Raw genomic sequence first — 25335 nt, 5'->3', positions numbered from 1 at the left:
GAACTATGTAATCAGTCAACGATCCAGCTTAACCAGACACATTTCTTATTCAAACAAGTGTTATAAATCCTAATAAAATGCATGCTAGCTGATCCGACAATTCACTCATCTATTGCTCCAAGATTAGTGTCACCTCTACCAGCCTAAGGGATGAAATGAAACAACTGTACGCCAACTGGCAAGCCACAAAAAACACTTAAGAATATATATCAACTTATGTTGCAAGTATTGAAACTTCTGCTACTTTAGTCCTTACCCTTCCACAAAGATTTGAACATAAATTTATATAGGAAGCTTTGTCGTTTTTCAGAATATGTATCTCATAGCTGTACAGAATTAACAATAGGTGGCTTGCATTTAAATGCTAGAAAGCTCTTCTTCTTGGCCAGTTTCTCTTCATGGAAGATACCTTTGATTCTATGGTGCAGACTTCTTCATTGACTCTTTCTAATCCAAGACCAAACCTTCCCACGATTTAATGAACCTGATAATATCTTTCAAATCTGAAAAATAAACATCTTCCAGAAGCTGAAATACAGCTGCAGTTCTCCTTCCAATGCTCAAATAAATCTGGTTCTGGATTTTTCTATTAAACCTGGCCCCGATACTGTGTTAAGTTTTCAAACCAGAATAATATGAAAGCAATATATAGAAAAATCAGAAAAGCATACAAACAGATGACTCCATTATTTACCCTGGGAAAACCCTCCTAGTTGAGGGAAAAACCCAGCCACACTCGGAAAATAGTGCCTTTATTCATTAATTACAAGACTTCTTGCTTAAGATTGATGTCAACAATCAATCAGCCTGCCTTTTATTTTTTTCAAAACTCTCAGAGTTTCTAATAGAATCAATTGAACACATATACCTTCAATGCAATACAAAACATATACTCAGCACTACTACACTTAGTGTGATAATAACATATACCTCCACAACTTAGAAAAATACAATAACAGACAAACTGCAGTGGGTCATATACAGCCAAGGGGATGCAACACTCTTAGATACTGTTAATGCTGCGAAACAGAACAATAGAACCACAAAGCCCTCTGATGAACTCAATAGATGCAAAATTCTCTGCACCCAATTAAATATTGCACAGCCCCGATGAGCAACAGTTACCAGATCAGCACGTTCACATCCTTCTCATTTTCTTTTTAAACAACAGGGAGTTCAATAGGAATGCCGAGAGATAACCTTTACAAGGCGGAAAGCAATTACATAACTGACGACAAACTTTAATATAAAAAGCCCGACCATGCTCAGTACAAGAGGAAGATGCAATGCTAGGTAGGAATAATAGTGATGCATTGACTCATGATGTCATGTCACCATATTAAGTCCAGCAAACAATAAGAGACAAAACACAATGCCACACGATGAGTAGGAGAGGAATGGAACCGATGCCACCATCTCTACATGAGCATATGAAACCACCGACAACAAACTCCATACAAAGGAAATGCTGACGGAACTCTGCCAGCAAGGCAACCGCGTGCCATTGTGCCAAAACATCACACGCAAGACATACGACTATAGGAATAGAGAAGTACTTCACTCTCAGTCTCCGCTTTCAACAGCAACCGAGAATACTTTAACAGGGAACACAGGTATGAATGAGTTCTCTCACACCTACCATAACATTAGCAAGTTTTTGACAAATAAACTTTGAATCTCATTGTCAAGTAATTTGAAACTTAGCAAATACTTTGAAATTGAAACACATACTGATCAGTTCTCCCATGCAATCCTTTTTTAATTGTTCTACTTTATTGATGATTATCTGTTGCGTCTCCATAAAAGCCTTTGCTGCATCTCCAAAAGAAGAAATTGAAGAAGAAATTAATGAATAAAAGCATTGGAGTGCATGATTTCTCAGGCTTTGTGGAACTAATCTGACAAGTAATATCTCCTCATAAAACTAGCGTAAACATGCATTTTTTTAAGGACTCTATAGGAATTAGGGGATCATTTTTACCATCACAAACCCAATTGGTGAAGGATAAGTCAATAATATGTTATTTGCCGAAGGATTATAAGTCAATATGTTGTATGCTGAAGGATTCTGTTGCATCTACACTGTATAGTGCTTCTTTTGAGCTTTGGTAAGTCATTAATACAATTCTCTACACTTCACAACTTGTTCATGATGTTGACCAATGTGATGTGGAAGCTCATGTGGTGAAGAGGAAACAATGGGACTAGAGATGTCCAGAACTTAAAAGTTTTTCAATGGCCATATGCATATCGATGTCATGTGGAATTGTGGAGGAAGATGTAATAGATTGATCCGTATTTGCTTGAATAACATATTCAGATAAGCCTAGTAAGAGCTGTAAGAGATGCTTTGTTTATGTTGATATGTAAGTGAGGCATTATGAGCATCATACACTTTTATAGTTCTTAAAAGATTCTTCATGCAAAGACATAAAATAATCCATAAGTGAGTCACCATGGGCTTGTTCAAGTGTTGTGTCAACATGATGCATGGATGAAGCCTTAAGATCTGCCAAGGATGATCATTAAAAGGTGAAAGATGAGAATCATTGGACAAAAATGTTCCAAAGCCAACAGTGGAGTAATCTATGAAAGCCTGTCCAAGCACAATGAATGAAGTAATAGATTTATGGTACATATGAAGCTATTGTAAGGCTTCTTCATCAAAATTTCTCTTAATGTCTTTAGAAGGAATACATGCTCATGGATACTCATAATATAGCAGTGGAAATGATTTGGCATGTATAGTGGTATCGTTATTACCATTAAATCCATCAAGCATTAAGTCTTTGCTTGCAGCAGCCACAGCATGAGCCAGTCTATCATTGAATAAGGAGTAATCACTAATATCATGTGAAGGATGAATGCTCATCACTTGAGTGTCCCTAAGTGCCAAATCATCAATACAACATGAACCGACGGGTATAGAGAGAGGACTATTAGGGGACATGTGAGGAATATTAGCATCATTAAACAAAGTACAATCATGTGTGGTTGAATAAGGTGGAGTATACCATCACTAGATGCATCATTATAACCATGGGCCACTTGAGGAATATCATCATCATTAAGCAAAATAGCATTGTGTGTACTTGACATATGGTGGAGTATCATCATCAATAAGGCTTTATTATCATATGTTATGCTCAAGGTATGACCATTATGTATCTCCTGAACAAAAGAAGCAAAATCTTCTAGGTATGAACAAGTTCTATGAAGGATAAAAATTTGACAATATGTTGAACGGATGCATCTCTAGAAAACATAGAGCACCCTCATTTTAATAAAAGTAAATGAGGTCTTCAAAGGCTGAAGGGTGGGTTTGATGAACTTTTGAAAATGCCTTAAGATCCTTAAGGTAAGAAATGGAAGCCAAGGACAAGGGCTTTCTGTAACCTATGGTGAATGATTAACAATGAAACACAATCAATAGGGGTGGGAGGGAATACTGTGAGTTGAGAGCATAACCCTAAGTGAAGCATGAAGAGAAAAACTGAAAATTAATGATACAAATTATGGATCCAAACCTAAAGGAATAAGCATTTAAGTAATGCATGCACCAATTTATGCAAGGATAAATGCACACACTACAAATATCTGAAATGCTAACAAAGGAATAAGTTGATTAAACACAATTATCGCCTTACGTATCTGATAGATTGACTACTGTATGCTAACTGAGATTGCAATTGAATGCGTGCTGAAATATAAGAAGGCTACAATTGTGTGCCTTGAAATGTGAATTGTAATTCATGACATGCTGACATAAATTTGAAAATTGGACTCTGAAACTGGATTACTGATCAAAAGGCTGAGGTGACTGGATTTTGACAAGATGAGAATTAGAAAACGAAATCACAACAGTGATTTTGTCTAGTGGAATGATTTTGATTTTTCCAATCCTCCTTTTCTATGTGAAATTTGATCTGCATCACTTGCAAGACCTGTTTGCTTACTTACTGGAGTTTGGAGGAAGGAAGAAGATGATGCTATAAAGGAGCGGGATGTGTTTTCTGTGCAAGGTTTGTTGTTGAAGACCCACTTGTGCCCTAGGCAAGCCTTAGACTAAGTTGATAACAAAAGTGAAGGAGATTGTGGAGCTGGAGCTGATGTTGATGTAGACATAGAGGTCACTGTGATCATACAAAATATTACAGAGTTAGAGACAAATGTGTGAATGTGCCATCCTTTCAAAGTGATCAATGATGCATTTTTGTTTTGTAAAACAACATATAAGGATTATTGTGTTGAATACATGCTCTAGACCCCAAATTTGAACCTCATTTTTTAGTGCAGCTGTCAATGGGCAACATTCATGTTTGACAATGCTGGCAATGGAAATGGGATTTTGAAATCTGGGAAAGATGGATGAGATTACAGCTGTGATTCTGTCTATGAGACAAAATTGCTGGTAAGATCCATTTTGAGATGGGGAAGCCAAGTGTTCTGAGAAGTGCATTGCGGCATATCAGAGTGCTGTAATGGGTTTTGGGTCATTTTTTGCATTAATAGAGTCCAAAAATGTTCCAGAAACATGTATTTAACTGTCAGCACAAAGTGACACAAAACAAGAGGTGTAAGGGTGTGTACTTTTCTTCTTTACAATAGCAAACACAATCTTCAAATTTTGTCATATGCCTCTTTAATGTTAGTTCTTGTCATTCTTTTGAGTTCTAACTCATCTTTTTTTAAATCATAATTTATTATAAGTTTACACTTTTTAAAGATATGTAATTGACTATAATAAAGCTCCTGACCATATTATCAGATGTACGCTGGTTTCTGAAAAGCAGTTTAGGATCTGACTACAAGTATAGGTCTCAAATTATATATGGGAGATCCCACTTTGATTACAGTAAACTAAGCCTCCTCGGCCACAAATTTTTTGGTCAATTTCTAATTACATTGTTTTGGACTTGAAAGTGTATATTATGTTTGCACTGTTGTTGATTCTAGCCTTTTGGCAAGTTCACCAATTTGGACAGTACATAATGATTTTGTAATGCCACTTTAAAATTTAAGGGCTCTTCATGTGAATAGTCTCCATTAGCATAGCACTAGGGTAAAAATTTGTTCCCCTGAATGTGCATAGCAGATAACATGTATAGTAAAATGAACTTCACAAAGAATGATATACTTGAAGTTTCTAATGTTGTAAACCATGTAATTAATCACTTTATCTTTCAGGACTTAGTCACGTTTATAAGATCATGGGTGGTACCAGATGGATATCCAGAGAGTGTCACTTCTTCATATGCACCTTACATGCGGTGGAGGGCTCTTAAAGTATGTATTCCGACTTCCATTTCTCTCATGCATGCATGAACTCACTGTGAATGTTCGAATGTTGTCTGTGTCTACTTTTTATCAAATTTTGTTGGTTGCCTGCAGAAGTTTTTTAAAATTTCATTTATGAAGAAATTAAGTATTGTTTTATTTTATAAATTTTACAGTACTTCTTTGGTGGAGCAATGAGTGTTTTTACCACACGTTCATTGCTTCATTCTGTTGGAATTGTTGGAAAAGGTTCCACTTCATCTGCTGTTGCTGTCAACTGGGTTCTTAAGGTAAGCCACATCCTGAGCTGTTTCGTATTTTCCATTCTTTAGGGGGATTACTGATAAATAGAGAATAACATTTACATTAACCTTCATGATTGCACTACAAAAACAAGATTTTTCTTTATCATGGTTTTTGATTATTTTGCCATTTTCCTAGGACACAAGGACCTGCTCCCACTTGATCTGTGTGTGAATGCTTAGGTTAAAGTTACGTTATCTCCTTACAAATTGGCACAGCAAAGTGCATTCCTACCTTTTCATTATTGGTTGATTTGTTGTGCATTAGAACATGGGAGCCCAGAAATAAGAAAATAGGGTAACAGAACATCTCTAGTTCATATTGTAATGCACATTATTGTCTTATAGCATTAGCTTCTTTCTTGGATCTTGCCTGTATTATCCTTAAAGTACACCATCTATTCCAATGTTGGCCTGAATTTAGTCTCATGATAAGAATAAGTAGGGTGCCAGTTTGGCTTCATTACGAGAATTAAGCTATGGCATCAATTCAGCCTCATTATAAAATTACAACTATGGCCTGAATGTGTTCTCATAAAACTGCATCTATGGCATTGTGATGATAAACACCCATCTTGCCTCAAACCGATCATGCATTATCTATTGGAATGGGAGCATGAAATGGCTTCATCCCAGAATCATGTGGGGAGACCATGTTGCCATTGTTTACCATATGCAGTTCACATGTACTGGTGGTAAGTTGTTTATTGACGTGGTTGCAAACAATCACTTCATGGGACTATCAAAAATCACTTTAATTCAAAATCGGTACTAGATTGAAAACATGTCTCCTATCTAAATATGTTGATGCAGATGTTGCTGGCTATGGTATCATGCTACCTTTTACAGGTCTCTATAAGATGTTAGCTAAGAGCAGAAAACATAGTAGGAAATATAATTTGGAAGGTCATCATGATACACCTGTGTTGTAATCTGCAAGGTATGACTTGTTTGCAGTCTGATTTCAGGTGGAAACACTTGATCAATTTTTTATTAAGCACAGAATGACAAAATCTGAATTCATAGTTGGAATGAAGGTTTCTAAGAAAAAATAATTTTCTGAAAATAAATGATTTCTGTTTAGATGTTGAAAATTGAATACATAGATGGCATTTGCTTGACTTTTCCTTAGTTTGTATATAATTAGATGAAACACGTGTATGAAGGGTTGGGTAATAACATGTGTGTGTTATTATTTGTGTGAAGTTGAATGAAAATTACTTTAATTTAATAGAATCATCAATTATACATGAACATTGACAAAAAAAATGTGTAAGGATTTTAATTGTTTTGCCAAAGTCACAATCTAATCTTTGGATCGCCCACCAACAGCAAAAATGTATTTTTTAGCTGTAAATATTGACAAAGGGTGCAAAATGTCAAGGTGCTATAAATGTTTGACAAGGGAAACACTGCTGAATACATCTAAACAGAAATCATTTCTTTTCAGAAAATTAGGGTATGGGTATAGGTTGAAGCCAAAATTTAGGGGACGGGACCTCTGCGGACGACTATAAAAGATTGGGGATTTTTAAATTTTTATATATGGCGTATTAGACTTTAGAGATGTATTTCAAATATGCATATCACAACATTGATAAACCTATTAAACCATTCACCATAGAATACATGGAAATTGAAAAATATCAAGATTAAAATCAAAATGAGAATTTGATATGATGATATATCCGAATATCGCATACAATTAGCAAAAATGCCCAAAGGCTCCAAGTATGAATGTACCATCATCATGCATGAAATCAAAATGACATAATGAAAGTAAATACTAGGTGTAAATGAGATGTCCAACTCCATAATAATCAAAGCCAATAATGTATCTGAGTATTTGCAAAGCGGAAAGCCAAATATATGGCTGTCCTATAAGAAATTAAATCTATATCTAAATTAAGATCAGCGCTACACTCGTCCTCTGAATCATTGGCAGGGGTAGGTAGAGGGTCCTCATCCAATGGAACACCAAGCAGCCCTGGAGGTGTGTTATCCTCATCAATCTACAATGCCTCCTCAGGATTAACATCCCAGTGTAGTGCTGGAGTCTGTCGATACTCAAGACTTTGTCACTACTGTAGTCGCAATATACTGTGAATAGCCGCAAGCTTCTCCAATTGTCTAGAGGTAAGGTTGTTCCTCTTGACTGATTGGATGAAGCTATATGTAGATCAATCCCTCTCTATAGTAGAGGAACTCGCAACCTGTGAGAGAAGACGGATGACACGACCTTTCAACTTAGGTGCGTCTCTACCATGCCATGTCCACCATCCAATCGGGTCCCTTTGAGCTAATGTCGCTGTATCATTCCTCGCCTCTAGTCTACCAAATATTGGACCATGAAGATTGGCAAAGTCAAGCCATTGCCCTCGAATTTTTGCAACATCCTCTGCCTTATACATTTTGAAAGGGCCTTGATGAAGCCCTCCTTCACCTATATACAACAAACAAAAATTTAGAAGTTAGAGTTTATAAACTTTAGTAATAAAATCAAAATTTTAAAAACATATTATAAAATTAGAAATCTTAAACATAAATTGAACTCACCTCCTCATCACTAGATGGAGGCACTCTCCCAGGCATTGGTGCATACCATTTTGGATTGATTGCATAGGCTGCTAGATGAAGTGGGGTGTTCATAGTGTTCCGCCTTTTTGTTACAATGGGCTTAAGATGCTCCTCATAGAACTCCAAAGTAGGTTCCTTCTCTTTAATAGCTTGCTTGATTTGCCCAAGCATGCTATCCCCCTACCACATAAATTTAAAGGAAAGGGCCTGCCCCTTATAATTTTATGGGCACCTATAGAAACAATTGGGGCAGATTATTGTAAGGGGCTGGCGACGTGCTGTATTCTCTGCCCTACTATTCGACTTATCAAAGGACTCATAGATCTCTCCAAGGCTAGGAGAGTTAGTATCAACATATCTAATAATCTACACAATAGAGTCAATTAAGGAGAAAATGTATCTGCAATTGAAAGAAAATTGTAGGCGAGAAACATCATATGTTAAAAAAATCAGCAAGTGCTTAAATCAGAAATATTTTTATTAAATCAGCAATAACAATTATGATGTTAATTATTTAAGTTTCTTCCCTCATTGTGGTCCACCAGTTCTCATCTAGGATTCTTTGTTTGACAAGTCTTCCATTCGGGGTGCTTGATTCATGCCACCTATTCCACTCTGCATTGACCACCATGGATTGTAAGGCCTTATGGACCTCAAACATCCTTTGAAATAGCCAACATATCTAGTGTCCACATGCTTGAGGAATTCTTTTTTGGAAAATTTCCTAAATGATGCAAGAGATGTGTGATGATTGCGAATAAATATTTGCACATCTCTAGCCTTGGACACCATAGCCTTTATCCGATCAGTTTTCCCAAAGTCCTTCAAGGTGTTATTCAATGCATGTACACAACATGGGGTCCAAAAAATGTGTCTATAGGTGCTCTCTACTATCAATCCAGCTGATTTACACACCTAGGCTGAATCAGTGACTACTTGCACAACATTTGAAGCCCCTACCTCTTTTATAGCATCCTTCAAAGTCTGAAATTAGAAGGATGCATCCTTCTTTTTCCTTGAACAATCAACGACTCTGAGAAAATAGGCCCTTGTTGTACTAGTGGCAATAAGATTGATGAGTGGCCGATGTTTGATATCGGTCCAACCATCCATGACGATAGAACATCCATCACTCATACATGTTTGTCTCATCCTCCATCAAAATGTTTACTTTTGAGTACTCTTTGTCAAGGATAGTGGTGTGTAATTTAGTCTCTCTTGGTGGTACCGGCAACATAAATATGTTTGCACATTTGTTTATAGAATGAAGAACGAGAAACATGGTATGGTATGCCATGAGCAACAAGAAATTTGCCAATGGACTCTTCAACTCTCTCTTTTTCTTGTATGTTAAATAAATCAGCCACATTGGTATCTCTCTTGGCCTTTCCCTTCCCTTTACTAGTAGTGCTAGTGGGAGTGAATGAGGGTGTAGGTGTACTACCTATAGCACCCCCGGATTTCAATAACTCCCCCTCCACATACAACCTATTTGCCTCAAGTTTTTCATCATCCTTAATTTTTTTTGCACCCTTTCACGCCTTTCCCACCTATCTATAAAAGATGACAATACACTTTTGTGTAGCTCCCAAAATAATGTTTCTTACATATATGACACTCCCATTCCCTACTATCCCCTGAATCTCCCAAAATAATGTTTCTTACATATATGACACTCCCATTCCCTACTATCCCCTGAATCATTCTTCTTATTGTTGTCTACTTTTGTGGCAAATTGTAAGAGAGGTTTCTTAGGGTTGAATGGGCCTTTGACATATTTTTTTAGGGCTTTGGAAGGGCACTCAAATGGATTAGGCATTGCATCTTCCATAGGGACATCTATATTAGGGTCACTTGAAAAATCATCCATGGATGCTCTAGGTCTTTTTCTTGGTCTTTGTAAATGTGACACTTGAGTTTCTTGCACGACATCTATGCTATCACTATTTCCCTCACTCAAACTGCTGCTTATGTTTTTGCCTTTGGATTTTACAATGTATTGTAGTATTATATTGCTGCAAGTTATGGAAAGAAAAACATTTCAATGTTCCATTCAACATGGCTTCTCTATGTCATTGGAAAAAATGAAAAATGGCAACAAACAAAAAGACAATTAAAAACATACGTGGAATGAAGAAGAAATGAAGGCAAAACCTCCTCTTGCACCTCCAAAACGCACTCCTCTTTTGTTGTTGCTATTTTCCTCTTCCTCTTCCCAACTTGCAAATGACTCTAAATGAACAATACTCTTTTACCTTTTGTTATTTGAAGCTACATTAGGGTTCCCTTATTGTAGTAATCTCCAATTCCCATGTGGAGCCCGGGCGAAGCTGAAAAACAATTTCTTTTGCCTTTTAACTTAGCCATCACCGGGATGGGAAAAGGGGGACAGCGTTTGCAAAAGGGGACGTTCGAGGGACGGGAATGGAGTCCCTGGTATGGGATTCCGTCCCCCCATTTCTTGGCCTTTTTTTCACGCATTTCAAGGATGGTACCCCGTTTCCCCAATTTGGGACATCGCACGGGATGGTGAGACTAAGTACCTGCGTCCCCGTTTCGTACCCTGCAAGGGTACGAGGGTAAACCCTAGGAAACACGTCCCCATGGAGCATAAAAAAAATGTTATTGTAGTTTAGCTGTTACTTTGGTAAAACCCATGTGGCCTTTGGGCTTAAATAGATATAACTCAAAAAAAATCATGGTTTTTGCCAATTGTTAGGTAAAAAGTTGTGGAGTCTGGTTTTGAGGAAGATGGAGATAGAGAGTATTTATAGTTTGATAGGTGTAAAAAGAACATTCAAAAGGACGAAATGTCTGTATTTTTTGAATAACTTCTTGTATGGTTTGATTTTATTTCTAGGCATTACAATTATTACAAGGCATTTTTAATGGTCTGATTTTGCAGTAGACAGCGAACTTAAAAATAATATTTATGTAATGCCAAAACCTGACTTGCTAATTGCAATTTGAATTTCAACTCCTCTTTGCTGAGATTGTTGCAGGACCAGCTTAATCTATTTTTGTGAGTGTACAATATTGAAGATAAGATAATAATGGAGTTTATCAAAAGTCTAGGGTACTTCCAAGAATTCATCTGTGATTCTGCAGTTCTTTTCTACCCCAAGAGAAGGTTGAGTTAGAAAGTATAGGTTGAAGATGCAAATTTTTTGTTGACTTTTTAACTGAGCACTAAGAGCAGCATGCAAAACAGTTGTTTGTAAGATGGACAGGTGATAAGAGTCTGCAATCTGGATGTACTAAATGAGAGACAGATGAAATAGATCTCTTGTTCTGAGAAAATCCAATTTAATATGCACAAGTTGAAGAAAACTGACATTTGTTATATATGAAGTTGCAAGGGAAGCATATTTCGGCAAGAGCTTCTTTTCAAAGACATGCAAACCTAGAAACTGTTCAATTGCTTTTACAGATATAGGTATCTAAATTCCAAAACCGCTCTATTTTTAGTATCATCCATGCTACCTGCCCCAAGAGTTGTAAAAGTCAGGTAAATTCTCACTTGCACCTACTTTGGATATGCTTCCAATTATGTTGTTAAAATTATTGATTACCATATTGCTACGAAAATAATTTGTTTCTCATATTACTATGAGAAACAAAAATATCATCAATATATGTTAAGGATAAAATTTTGATTATTAAAATCATTAAAGATATTCTAGAATGTTGTGGATAAACTTTTGAAAAGCATTGGGGCAGAAGTCTGGCTAAAGGGCATACATGTGAACTCATACTTGTTTGGTGGCATCTGTCTTTCGGATATAAAGGTATCTGCCAATATCTTTAAGTAAGTTGAATGTATCACTTTGCTTTGGACTATCACACATATTGTGGGTTCTATCTGCAAGGTGATACTTTCTTATATTCAGTGACTTTGTCGCAACCACTATTAATATCAAGGAGTTTACCTTTGAGGATTAGCAGCAATTCTTTGCCATTCTTTCTGGTTAAGTTGATTTTGGCACTTCACCTAAGCATGTTGGGTTGCCTAATTATAACCCTTGCCAGGTTTGGCATCACTTTGTTACTTAGCTTGGGTATGTTGCACCTCTCTAAAAGGCTGTAAAATACAAAAAAACACTGAATGGCTGCCTGAGAAACTGAATGATTTCTGCCCCTTATTTTTTAAAATTTAGAACATCATCGACATATATAAGCATAAATCCTTAATGATTAAGATATGTATAATGATGTTGATCAACCTTTGGAAAGCATCAGAAGCAAAAGCCATGCCCCATTTGAAACCCTATTTGTGATATTCCCATCATTTTCACATCAATTTTGTGAATTCAATGAGAGACAAGATTGCAAAAGTGATAACCAAATGGATATTGATCAAGGTATTCCCCTTGGAGGAAGGAACATCTATTAAACATCAATAAATGGGAGATGTTGACTTGTTCTAGTTAGCAAAGATGAACACATGATCTATTCTTACTAAGCAACTCTAACTTTGTTCAATGGACATAAATGTTTACCTTCCTGCACGTTGGATTTCTTCAATGCTCTGCTAGGTCCCTCTTCAAGGTGTCAGCAGTGTCTTTTACTTGTAACTTTCCCATTTCCATCTGTTTTTCCAACTCCGTTCGTGCTTGCTGCAACCTCTTCTTTTCTTCCTCTGCATCAGGGTACTTTGCCTTCTTAGCTTGCTCATGCGTAATGGCTAGTGTTTCCTCATCACATGTTTAGATGCTTAACAAATTCACCCCCTGCTTTAGGCATTTCGAATCTTCGTGGTCTCCTGGACCACACCATTTGCATAACAGCTGCGGCGTCTCCTTCATGGTACAATCTCTGGCGAAGTACCCCCAGAGGTTGCATGCACGACACTATATCATCGACTGTCCACTCGCATCGTACTATATCCGACTCTAGCCTCCGTTATTATTATTACCCCTTCTTCCGCGCCGGTTATTGTTGCGATATCCTCTTGAGGTTGCATCGTTGTTCGTGTTTGTTCCGGTGGACACTTCATGTGTCAGTAACACTTGATGGTGTCCCGTTGACTTCATATTGAACAAGCATTCCTTTTATCGAATGTCCTGCAATTTGGCAGATATCACAAAATTATTTTTTCGAGTAGGAGCCCTTTGTGTGGCCTTCCTCCTTATAGTTTGTACACCACAATTCCCCCTTCACTGAGTTAGCATTCTTGTTTAGATTTTTAAATTCTTTCATCATCCGTAGCATATCCTTCTGTAACACTCGAACTTTCTTGCTTGATTCTTCGTAGCTACTGCTGCTTTCGGACGATGAATCGTCTGAGTCCGATGATTTGTGCTTCTTCTTGCTTATTTTTTGTTCACTCTCCAGATCCATCGCCCGATTATACGCATCTGCATATGATGCTGCAGGTACAATCTTCATTTTCTTCTTCAGTGCCGGCTGTAGCCCCTCAACAAATCATTATTTTTTTAATCCGTCAGCCGGTGGGCTCTCCATTTTCCCCACCAACTCTTTTAGCCTTCTTGCATAGACACAAATCGTTTCGTTCTTTCCCTGCATGGTATTGTATATTTCTACTACAATTTCGTTATCGTCCCTTAGTTGTCGGAACTCTACAATGAACTCCTTCCTGACGTCTGCCCATGTAGGTAATTTTTGAGGATCGACATCCACAAACCAATCAATTGCCACACCCTGTAGAGTTGTTGGAAATTGTCGGACCCAATCATCCTTGTCCGTTGCCCATTTGCCATCCATATTGTTTCACACGTCTTGCAGTGTCTGATCGGATTTTTTGTCTCGTCACCATTAAACTTCGGCAACTTCTTCTTTGGTCCTGCCATTACTACATTCTTTTGATTCTATGGTACTTGCTGTGTACCCACATTGTTCTGAGCACCCGCGTTGTTCTGCACAACCTCGGTGCTTCGGACAACCGTCCTACTTCCAACAATCGCATTAACTAGTGAGAAAAGATCTTCCTCAAGAGAAGTTGTTCGATTCTCTACTTGTATCCGTTTGTCGAGTGTATCAAGAACGAAGAGTTCACTCCACGCTTGTGCTCCTTTGGCACTTTGAGCCGTGCGAGTTACTTCCCTTCTGTTCGGATTCTCTACCCTTGATGTATACAAGTTAAGGAACTCCTCCCTTGTCTCTTTCACCAAATTTAATCGCTGTCGAGTTTCTTCTAGCAATTCCTCGGCACTCCTTGGTCTGCTAGGTGAATGCACTCCCCCTTGTCTGTGCTCCTTCACGCCCTCAGTGTCCGTTGGTAATCTGTTGAAGCTTTTGTCTACGCTCTACCTGTTGTGCTAAAATTAAAACTTCCTATGCTGTGCGTATTTCATCCTTATCTTTTATCTTATTCCTATCCTTGTTAAGAAAATTCGGCATTAATCTTCATAACACTTCCTTCGTTCCAGATTCAACTGGCAACGACGCCAAATGTTTATCGTACAGGGTAAAAGGATACTTATTGCATGTAGTATAGCAAGATATAACATAGAGCAAATACTTTATTCATATATGCAATATGCACTCCAATGCTTACAATATGATTATGCTCATTACAATGATTCTGATGATGTCCCAAAGTCCCTTCCGGACGGTGTACATATACTTTCTTGAAGGGGTGACTCAACCGTCACGCTCCCTTTCGGATACAATTCTACTCATCGGCTACAATATAGAATTTACCAACAACAATAAACATCTCCCTTGTTCTCTCTCTTTCCCTCCGTGATATAATTATTTACTCAACCAATTCCAAATTGAAGGATGATCAACTCTTGTTCATTGACCCCCACAAAGCTCAAGGAGTTTCCTAGAATATCAATAGCTTATTACAGTTCTGCTATGTATGATGATTGCAAAAATCCAGGGAGCTGGAATATACATCTTTGTTTGGATGTTGGGCACAGACACTACCACACCCCTATGAATGTATTTCTTTATTCAAATGCAATGTTTGTTGGGATTGTATCATACCTAATAGTCAATACATTTTTTGTAGGATTAGATTGAAGATTATTGTGTGAGGAATAAGTGGTGGTTCATAAAGTATTAGAAGCTACAATTGAAGAAGTGGCAGTTCACTTTGTTTTCTAGCTTGGGTACGTTACACCTCTCTAAAAGGCTGTAAAATACTTAAAAACACTGAATGCCTGCTTGAGAAACTGAATGAATTCTGCCTCTTATTTCTTAGAAATTAGAACATCATCGACATATACAAGCATAAACCCTTAGGGCCCGTTTGGCGAGCGGAATAGGAATACGTATTCCACAAATTTTGAATTCCTTGTTTGGATGCACCAAAACGGGATTGGAATACGAAGCAAAAATGGAATACGTATTCCATTTTTGGCCCAAAAATGGGGTTTTGCAATTCCACCAAAATAGGTGGTATTGGAATACGTATTCCTATTCCATTTTATTTTATTTTAGAAAACATAAATTTTCAGGTCCGCGAATTCCCATCAAATATTAGCTTAACCAAATAGAGAATAGGAATACGTTCTATTCTAGAATACGTATTCTAGAATATGTATTCCAGAATACGTATTCCTATTCCGCTTGCCAAACGGGCAATACGTATTCCAGAATACGTATTCCTATTCCGCTCACCAAACGGGCCCTTAATGATTAAGATATCTATAATGATGTTGACCAACCTTTGAAAAGCATTGGGAGCAAAAGCCATGCCTCATTTGAAATTCCCATCCTTTTCACATCAATTTTGTGAAGTCACTGAGAGACAAAATTGCAAAAGTGAAAACCAAATGGATATCGATTAAGGTATTCCCCATGGAAGGAAGGAACATCCATTAAACATCAATAAATGGGAGTTGTCCCAATTAGCAAAGATGAATGTACGATCTATTCTTACCAAGCAACTTTAACTTTGTTCAATGGACATAAATACCTCCTTTGATATCTCTCTTTCCCCCCATGATATAATAATTTACACGGGTAATTCCAAATTGAAGGACAAACAACTCTTGTTCGTTGACCCCACAAAGCATGAGGAGTTTCCTAGAATATCGATAGCTTATTATGGTTCTGCTATATACGACGATCACAAAAATCTAGGGAGCTACAATATACATCATTGTTTGGATGTTGGGCACAGACACTACCACACCTCTGTGAATGTATTTCTCTATTCAAATGCAATGTCTGTTGGGAATGTATCATATCTAATAGTCGATACATTTTCCATAGGATTAGATCAAAGATTGTCGTGTGAGGAATAAGTGGCGGTTCATTAAGTATTAGAAGCTACAATTGAAGAAAAATCTGATGGAGAACAAAATGATGGAATTAATTCATTGGAGATGATGGCAAGCCACTATTAAGGAAATAAGTATAATAAACAACACTTAAGATTTGCAGCATACTGTATATATAAATACTGGTAAAAAACTGCTGGTGAATTTAGATAATAGAAATGAAATGTTCTGTTTAGGTAACATGAAATACATTAATAGCATCAATCTGTGGTTAAGACTTTAAATAATAAATATCTGCAAAGGGGTGTGATCACAGGAAAAGAAATAAATATTTAATCAGTTATTATGGAAGAGGCAGGTCTCCTCATTGTAGTTAAGCGCGCTCAGGCTGGAGTATTACTGGGATTGGTGACCTCCTGGGAAGTTCCAATGCTTCACCCCTTTTAGATGTCGGGGGCCTTGCACTCAGCTAGACTTGATCCCTAATGGGCTCTTTGTGAGCCTTTCCACTTCACCAGTAGACCAAGGGCCCTTTGACACTCATAATAAAATGAATTTAGATTATAGAAATGAAATGTTCTGTTTAGGTAACATGAAATACATTAATAGCATCAATCTGTGGTTAAGACTTTAAATAATAAATATCTACAAAGGGGTGCGATCACAGGAAAAGAAATAAATATTTAATCAGTTATTATGGAAGAGGCAGGTCTCCTCATTGTAGTTAAGCACGCTCAGGCTGGAATAGTACTGGGATTGGTGACCTCCTGGGAAGTTCCAATGCTTCACCCCTTTTAGATGTCGGGGGCCTTGCACTCAGCTAGACTTGATCCCTAATGGGCTCTTTGTGAGCCTTTCCACTTCACCAGTAGACCAAGGGCCCTTTGACACTCATAATAAAATGAAGAGGCTGTAGTGGAAGGAGGCCATTGAGTGATTCAGTCAAGCGCACTCCATGAATCATCAAAATGATCGGGAAGGAATTATCAAAATTATTGTGTATAATTTGTGCTCCTCAAAGGAGATAAATTATATTATATAGTTGGCAAGCATCTTGTGGCAGCAAATTAGTATGCTGTAACTTATCTATGAATTAATACGGATCTACCAAATTTTATACCTGAATTCTATTAGGAATAAGGTATGATATATATATATATATATATATATATATATATATATATTGATCCAATACAAGACAGGTGTATCTGGAAAGGACATGATCAAGCCCCCAACAAATAACAACACAACAGAAGTATAACAAGATAAATTGAAAACAACTCACTTTATTAACAAAAGATCTTCACTTATGCAACTGAATACTGATTGATAAGACAACTCACATACAATATGCCAGGCTGGAAGGTCTTCTTGGTTACGACCAATATATTCCAAATTACAGACCAAAACTCACTACTCTCGAGCTATCTTCATGCTCTACCAAGCATTTATTGAATGATTGCTACCTCCCTCCCTTCTAAGACTCGATGCCATTTACATATAGATCCATTAGATACACTGGTCGGCTTTGAGTCACAATCTCCAATAATAGGAAACATGTTATACAATATAGGACTAAACCTTAATGACATAATGACCAAATACATAATACATCATAAAATCTTATGCGGCCTCAGGTATAGGTCCACACGTTATCCAAGAGCGCGTAAGCGAACTCTTAAATATAGAACCACACCGAATTAAATACTAGGCATCGTATTAGGTCCACACTAACCACTTGTCTAGGTCCACGAGCGCGTAAGCTAACTCTTAAATATAGAACCATGCCGAATTAAATACCAAACATTGTATGAAGAACAACATAGGAAATCGGCACCTAAGAAGATGAAGCATAACTTCCACTAGTTCTAACATTAAATTATGCGCACTTAGGATAATGATCCATGATAGGTCCACAATATGAAGCCAAGCTCACGGAATTTGGAAAGGATAAACAAGTGTTTGCCGAATCAAACTGTCAGACAGATAATTGGAAAATAAAAACAAGCAAATTTTTTTTGGGGATGCAAGATTGCCAACAACCCAAGGATGCTCCTGCATCACATTTATATCTGCTGATAGTAGTGAAATCAAAATTATATATCAGTTATGTTGTAAAATACTTGTGTGTGTGTGTCTATATTTGTAATACATGAAATTTTAACATGCACTGCCTAATCCTTTAAGCATTCACTGTTGCCCCTTAAGACTATAGGTTGTTTTGTTAGTGAGAGGTGGAGTAATTCCTCACAAGGTAGGTGAATCCCAAGATGAGATATGGACAAGGTCCTGAAACCTTGAGGAAGCCTACATGTAGATTGGTTTTCAAGCGCCTTATGACAACTGATTCTACATCCTCCTTAGGGTTGATTATTAGGAGAGAAGTAAGAAATTGGGCCTCAAGTACGCTAACTGTTAAATTTATTATGAATCATTAATTGTTTATTAAATGCATAGTGATGTATGTAATCATTGGGAATTGGCAGCCTCCTAGTAGATAACATTACAGAGACTAAGTAAATTGCCATTTCCAAGCACAATCCAAACCCTGGTTGGGAAGTTTAGGGTAAATCAAGTTCCTGTGTCAGACATTACAGAAGTTTGGGCCAAAGGGCATAGTTTTAACTCATTATTATTTAGTGCCATTCTGTGACATTTCTGCAGCATCTTTTAATCTATAGGTATCTGCAAATATCTATAAGGTAAGATCCATGTATCACAGTGTGTCGAAATAGTATAATTCCTAGATATATTTCAGGTTCTACAAGCCACTTAGTGATCAGTCCTTATTTATAGCGACTCTTGCAACAACCATCTGTGTCAAGAAGTGTACCTCACATGTGGGGTTGATTGGGACTATGATAACTTGTGATTTTTGCAAGCTCCTCTTTTGTTAAAGAGTTAAACCTTGAGGTCCTGACTGACACATTTCTAATGCAGTGAGTTGCTTTCAACACCCTACCCTAGCACACTGGGTTGTTTGGCATCACATTGCAACTTAGTTAGGGTCATTATATTTTTCACTTTTCTTGTTTTGTCCTTTCTACTCAGCTTATGCATCTTGTGCTTTGATCTTTAAAATTTCTGTAAATTCTTTGGACTAAATATGGACTGGAATCTACCTTCTTTATCTCCTTATAGCTTGCTGTGAATAACTTCAAATTATAGCCTTTAATTGGATTAGAGATGTAATTTAGAATTCTGTCTTTTACTTCTTCAATTCGTATGAGGGCAGTAATGACTAAGGAGCAGACTTATATTTGATGTTGTGTGTCCTTAGATGTCCTTAGAAAGGACATGTCTCTTCCAAAAATCATTTGCCTAACCTCTAGAAAAGTCGACAACTTTCTAAGGATAATTAAATATTAATTACAGAAATAAACAATCTTGTTAGATTAGTATTTAAACCAAACTCCTAAAGATAGACGCCAATCTTGCAAAGGTAATATTGCAAAGACTTAATCCCTTACTTATCATGCTATATCAGATCTGATCGATCTGTTATCATATCAGTATGATTAATAAGTTACATATTTAACATTCCCTCTTAACTTGATAATCATATTAAGATATATCATATCTAGCAACATCAATAAGGATGAATGAGCAATAATTGATACTCTATATCTATTTGAATCTCCTTAGCATGTGGTATCATAGAGCACATGATACAATGTCATATTACTAAGCCTGTAGTATGACAAATCACCGATACTAGTGATAACAGTATTGCAAAGGATACAATGTACAGGATAAATCTGAAGAGTATTTTAATTTCTTCATTTATCCAAGTTGTGACTCATAGATACTAGAAATTCTATATCACAACATGATCTTGAGTTTAAGACCTACCAGAATACAGGATAAACTTGGAGAATAATAAAATTCTTCCTTCATCCAAATTGTGACTCATTGACATAGCAATGTCAACATCACAATATGATCTTGAACTCATCTAGATCTTACAGTAGAACTCTATTGTTTAGCACATTATCTAAGAGATCGTCATCTCTCATAATGTCTTATATACAAGTGTTCATTATCTCAGAGATCGTCACCTCTTAAATAATGAAAACAAATGGTGGAGCCCATAACAGTCAATAGCCTGACAAATAAAATTATTTTATTAATAATTTAAAGAATACAAATGGATTACAACTCAACCATACCAAGTCTTCTCCTGAAGTGATCTATCTTCACTCTAGATAGAGGTTTGGTGAGTATGTCTGCTGTCTGATCTACAGTGCAAATGTATTCTAATTTTACAGAATTCCTGTCTACCATATCTCTTACATAATGGTAAGGAATTTCAATATGCTTAGACCTATCATGAAAAACTGGATTCACCGAAAGCTTGATGGAATTCTGATTATCATAATGAATAATCGTAGGATTCATGGCTTGCTCATATAATCCCACAAGTAACTTCCTTAGCCAAATTGCTTCTTGAGAGGCCACTGCTACTGCAATGTATTCGTCTTTTGTGGAGCTTTGAGCTCCTGAAGATTGCTTCTTGCATATCCAAGATATCATTGCTGATCCTAAACTGAAACAACATCCTAAAGTACTTTTCCTGTCTTTAACACTTCCACCCCAATCTGAGTCAGTGAATCCATGTAAATCTAAGCCAACCTTCTCGTATTTGAGTCCAAAATAATGAGTGCCTTGTAAGTATCTCATAATGTGTTTAACTGCAACTAGGTGAATCTCCTTTGGCTCACACATAAACTGGCTTAAGGCATTAATAGCATAGCAAATATCAAGTCTTGTATTTACTAAGTACATAAGGGACCCAATCATTTGTTTGTAGAGAGTAGAATCTATAGAAGGTGATTTTGCTGTTGCTTCTTTAAGTTTATGTAGATTAGTCTCCATTGGAGAAGACATAGACTTGCAATTCCACATTCCAAATCTCTTCAAAATGTTTGATGTATGCTTCCCTTGATTAAGTATGATACTGTCAGAATTCTATTGTACTTCCAGTCTTAGGAAGTAATGAAGGAGTCCCAAGTCTTTCATCTCGAATTCTCTAGTTAGATCTTTCTTGCATTGATCAATAAGATGATCATCACCTGTTATTAGTAAATCATCAACATACAGTATCAAAATTACCATATCATCTTTATCTCTTTTATAATATAAATTTGGATCGGCTTCATTCTTGGAGAATCTTGAGCTGGTGAGAAACTTATCACTTCTTTCATACCAGGCCCTTGGAGCTTGCTTAAGCCCATAGAGAGATTTCTTGAGCCTGCAAACAAAAACGTTAGGGTCATGAGTTTTAAATCCTTTAGGTTGCTCCAGATAAACTTCTTCTATAATCTTTCCATTTAGGAATGTTGTTTTTACATCCATTTGATGTACTTTCCATCCCTTAGATGCTGCAATTGCTAAGACTGCTCTTACGGAGGTATACCTGGCAACAGGAGCAAAGGTTTCTTCATAATCAATCCCCCTTCTTTTTGAGAAAATCCTCTGGCTACAAATCTAGCTTTATACTTCTCAATGCTACTGTCAGCGACATGCTTTATTTTAAATATCCACTTGGAAGAAACAACAAATTTTCCTTTAGGTCTTGGAACAATTTCCCAAACAACATTCTTCATAATAGATTGGTATTCCTTTGTCATAGCTTCTTTCCAAGCTAAATGTTTAATAGCATCAGAAGGATTGGTTGGTTCTGTTTTGGATAAATCACTCATGTTTGCTATATAACTAGAGAATCTTTTAGGTCTTTTGCTTTCTCTAACTGTTCAAGGAAGGTGTAGCAAAGTTTTGAGCTGCCTCAACTATTTTAATGGCCCAAAGTGGTCTTTTATTTGAATTTTGAGTTTCTTCAAGATTTAGATTTTGAATTTTGAGTTTCTTCAAGGTTTAGATTTTGAATTTCATCTTCAATTTCTTCTAAGTTTTCCCTTTGGGACCCAAATTCACTATTTCTTTCAGAACTAGGTAAAGAAGAAGGTTCTTCAGAACTTAGGGCTCTTTTGAATGCTATATCTTCTTCAAAAGTTACATCCCTACTAAGTTTAATACTTTTCTGTCCAGGTATGAAAATCCTATATGCATTAGATGTTTCGCTATACCCTACAAAAATACCTTTCCTCCTAGAGGGTTTTAACTTGGTTCTCTTTTCTTTTGGAACATGGATATATACGGGGCACCCAAAAATCCTAAGATGATTTATATTAGGTTTGACCTTAGTAAATACTTCTTCAGGAGTTTTATCTCTAAGGTAAGAATGTGGGCTTCTGTTTTGAATATAGACGGCAGTACAAGGGGCTCCTGCCCAAAGATAATATTCTAGATTTTGATCAAATATCATAGCTCTAGCAGCTTCTATAATTGTTCTATTCTTTCTTTGCTACCCCATTTTGTTCTGGATTGTAAGGAACGATGTACTCCCTCTTAATTCTTGATTCTTTACAAAATGTTTTAAACAAATCTAAGGTATATTCCCCTCTGTTATCAGTTCTAAGAGTTTTAATTTTTATGTCCTGAAAAGTTCTTAGTTAATGTTTTGAATTCTTTAAATCTCTTTAGGATTTCGTCTGATTGTTTGCATTTTAAGAAGTAAATCCATGCTTTCCTAGAGAAGTCATCTATGAACAAAATATCTTGCGCAATACGGATTCCATCTTTTCCCTTCGCCTTATTTCGATCCTTGTTAAGCTGATTTGGCATTAATCTTCATTCCTCCCACCTTCCAGATTCATAAGGCAACGGCGCCAAATGTTTACCGTAAAGGTAAAGTAAACGAACGCATACAGAAAGTAACAGCAGAACAATAGCATAATATTCGCAATAGTAAGTGAATGATGATTTACAATGATCCCAAACGGGATATAAATACTACTCCCGAACCTTCCCGAAGGAGTCTGTTGGCCACAATTATTCTATCCGTTACAAACTATTTACCGCCGGACCGTCGGCTACGGAATACCGAAACACCGCCGGACCATCGGCTACGGAATACCAAAACACCGCCGGACCGTCGGCTACGGAATACCGAAACACCGCCGGAACCATCCAGTCGGCTAACAGAATCCTCCAAGAGAAGGAACAGACATAGGTCCACATAAATCTGAATGAACTAATTCTAAAACATTATTAGTTTTTCTAGTGTTATCATGAAATGGACTTCTAGTGTTCTTACCCATTGCATACCCTTTGCATATGCTTGAGTGGTCTTTATTGAGTTTAGGTAAACCAGTAACGATCCTCTCCATATTTGATAAAGTTTTGAAGTTTAGATGCCCTAATCTTTTGTGCCAAATTTCATTTATGTCTTTAGCTTCATGAATTAAGGCTTGAATAGGTCGACTAGATTCTGAATTCAATTCATACAAATATCCTCTTCTCTGATCAATCAACTTTGCTTTCTTAATTGAGAAGTTCTTTGCCCAAGTTATTACTTTGCCGTCCACAAATGCAACATTATGCCCATCATCTTCAAGTGTTGTTATTAAATTAGATTTCTTTTAATTCCTGGTACGTAGAGTACACCTTTGAGCAAAAGAGAATTTCTAGATTTTAGTTTTAAGGTACAATTTCCAATTCCTTCAACGGGATGTACTGAATTATCATCAATGATAACTTTGCCATTGACCTTTTCTGAAATAGAGTCTAGTGCTTCTTTGTATCTTGTTATATGTCTAGAAGATCCACTATCAATTACCCATGCTTTACTTGAAATTTCATTTGATAGTGATGAGTACAATACACGATTCTCAGGATCATAGGTATCTTCTTCCTTAGTAACATTTGTACAGTTTGATTGTTGTTTAGAATTCTCAGGACAATTAGATTTGTAGTGTCCAAACTTTTCACATTTGAAACACTTTATTTTTGATAAATCTTTCTTGGGTTTACCATTCTTTCGATTTCCCTTTTTCTTTTTGAAATGCTTCTTCTTGCCCTTATAGGAATTTGTATTAAGAACATGAAGTTCTTCATCTTCTGTTTTCAGTTTCCCTCCTTTCTTTAGTTTTCTTGATTCTTCTTGAAGACAATCTTTCTTAAGTCTGTTGAGGTCAGGAAGATTATCTCTGGCACTTATTCCTTGTGCAAAAGTCTCCCATGAATCTGGTAATCCATCTATAGCCATTATTGTTAATTCTGTGTCACTAATAATGGTTCTTATACTTGACAGTTCATCTCTAATGCTGACAACCCTTAGGAAGTAAGAATTCATTGATTCTCCTTTCTTTATCTGAATGTGATTTAGTTGCCTTTTCAGTGCGAGAACCCTAGTTGCATTGTTGAGCTCATATGCATTTCGTAATGCATTCATCGTATCAAATGCAGTTTATGTTTTGTAAGCATGGGTACGATATCATTTTTTACTCCATCTAATATGATTTGAATGGCTTTTCTATTTCCTTTGCTCCAGATAGATTTATGAGGTTCAACTGGAGGTTGTTTAGATGTTCTATCAACAAATTGTTTTACATCATTCTCTTCAAGAATCATCATGATTTCGAATTTCTAGGCATCAAAGTGTTCTTTCCTATCAAAACTGTCCTCAGGTCTGATTGTGTATGCCATTGAAGATAGGAGATAGTTGCTAGATGTATATAAAGTCTGATTACTGAATTATAGTTGCTAGATGTATATAAAGTCTGATTACTGAATTTTGCAGAGCCTAGGTTCAACTACCAAAGCTCTGATACCATGTAAAGTTTCTGCAAATTCTTAGGACTGAATATGGACTGGAATCTACCTTCTTCATATCCTTATAGCTTGCTGTGAATAAATTCAGATTATAGCCTTTAATTGGATTAGAAATGTAGTTCAGAATTCTGTCTTTTACTTCTGCAATTCATATGAGGGCAGTAATGACTTAGGAGCAGACTTGTATTTGATTTTGTGTGTCCTTAGACTTCATCCTTACCCTCTATAAGTATAGGAGTCAAGGGACATGTCCTTTCGTCAAGGGACATGTCCTTAGAAAGGACATGTCTCTTCCAAAAATCATTTGCCTA

General features: G+C 36.7%; 1 protein-coding gene across 3 annotated transcripts in view; it reads left to right on the top strand.

Annotated features, from left to right (window-relative positions):
- The window catches only part of RUS6 (root UVB sensitive protein (Protein of unknown function, DUF647)), a 105597-nt gene that overhangs the window by 41620 nt on the left and 38642 nt on the right, over positions 1–25335 (top strand). For all 3 annotated transcript variants that reach the window (XR_016362463.1, XR_016362462.1, XM_089820925.1), the window contains exons 2-3: positions 5188–5286; positions 5454–5567. Coding sequence is in view for 1 of the 3 variants with exons in the window: in XM_089820925.1 (XP_089677051.1) it covers positions 5188–5286; positions 5454–5567 (213 nt within the window). In the remaining 2 variants the exon portion in view is untranslated. The remainder of the gene's footprint in view (positions 1–5187; positions 5287–5453; positions 5568–25335) is intronic.

This window comes from Cupressus sempervirens, chromosome 3 (assembly GCF_028749045.1).
Source record: "Cupressus sempervirens isolate cs-2001-9-10 chromosome 3, ASM2874904v1, whole genome shotgun sequence".
Lineage (NCBI taxonomy): Eukaryota > Viridiplantae > Streptophyta > Pinopsida > Cupressales > Cupressaceae > Cupressus > Cupressus sempervirens.
Note: the sequence above shows the minus strand (reverse complement) of the source record. Positions and strands in the feature narration are given on the sequence as shown.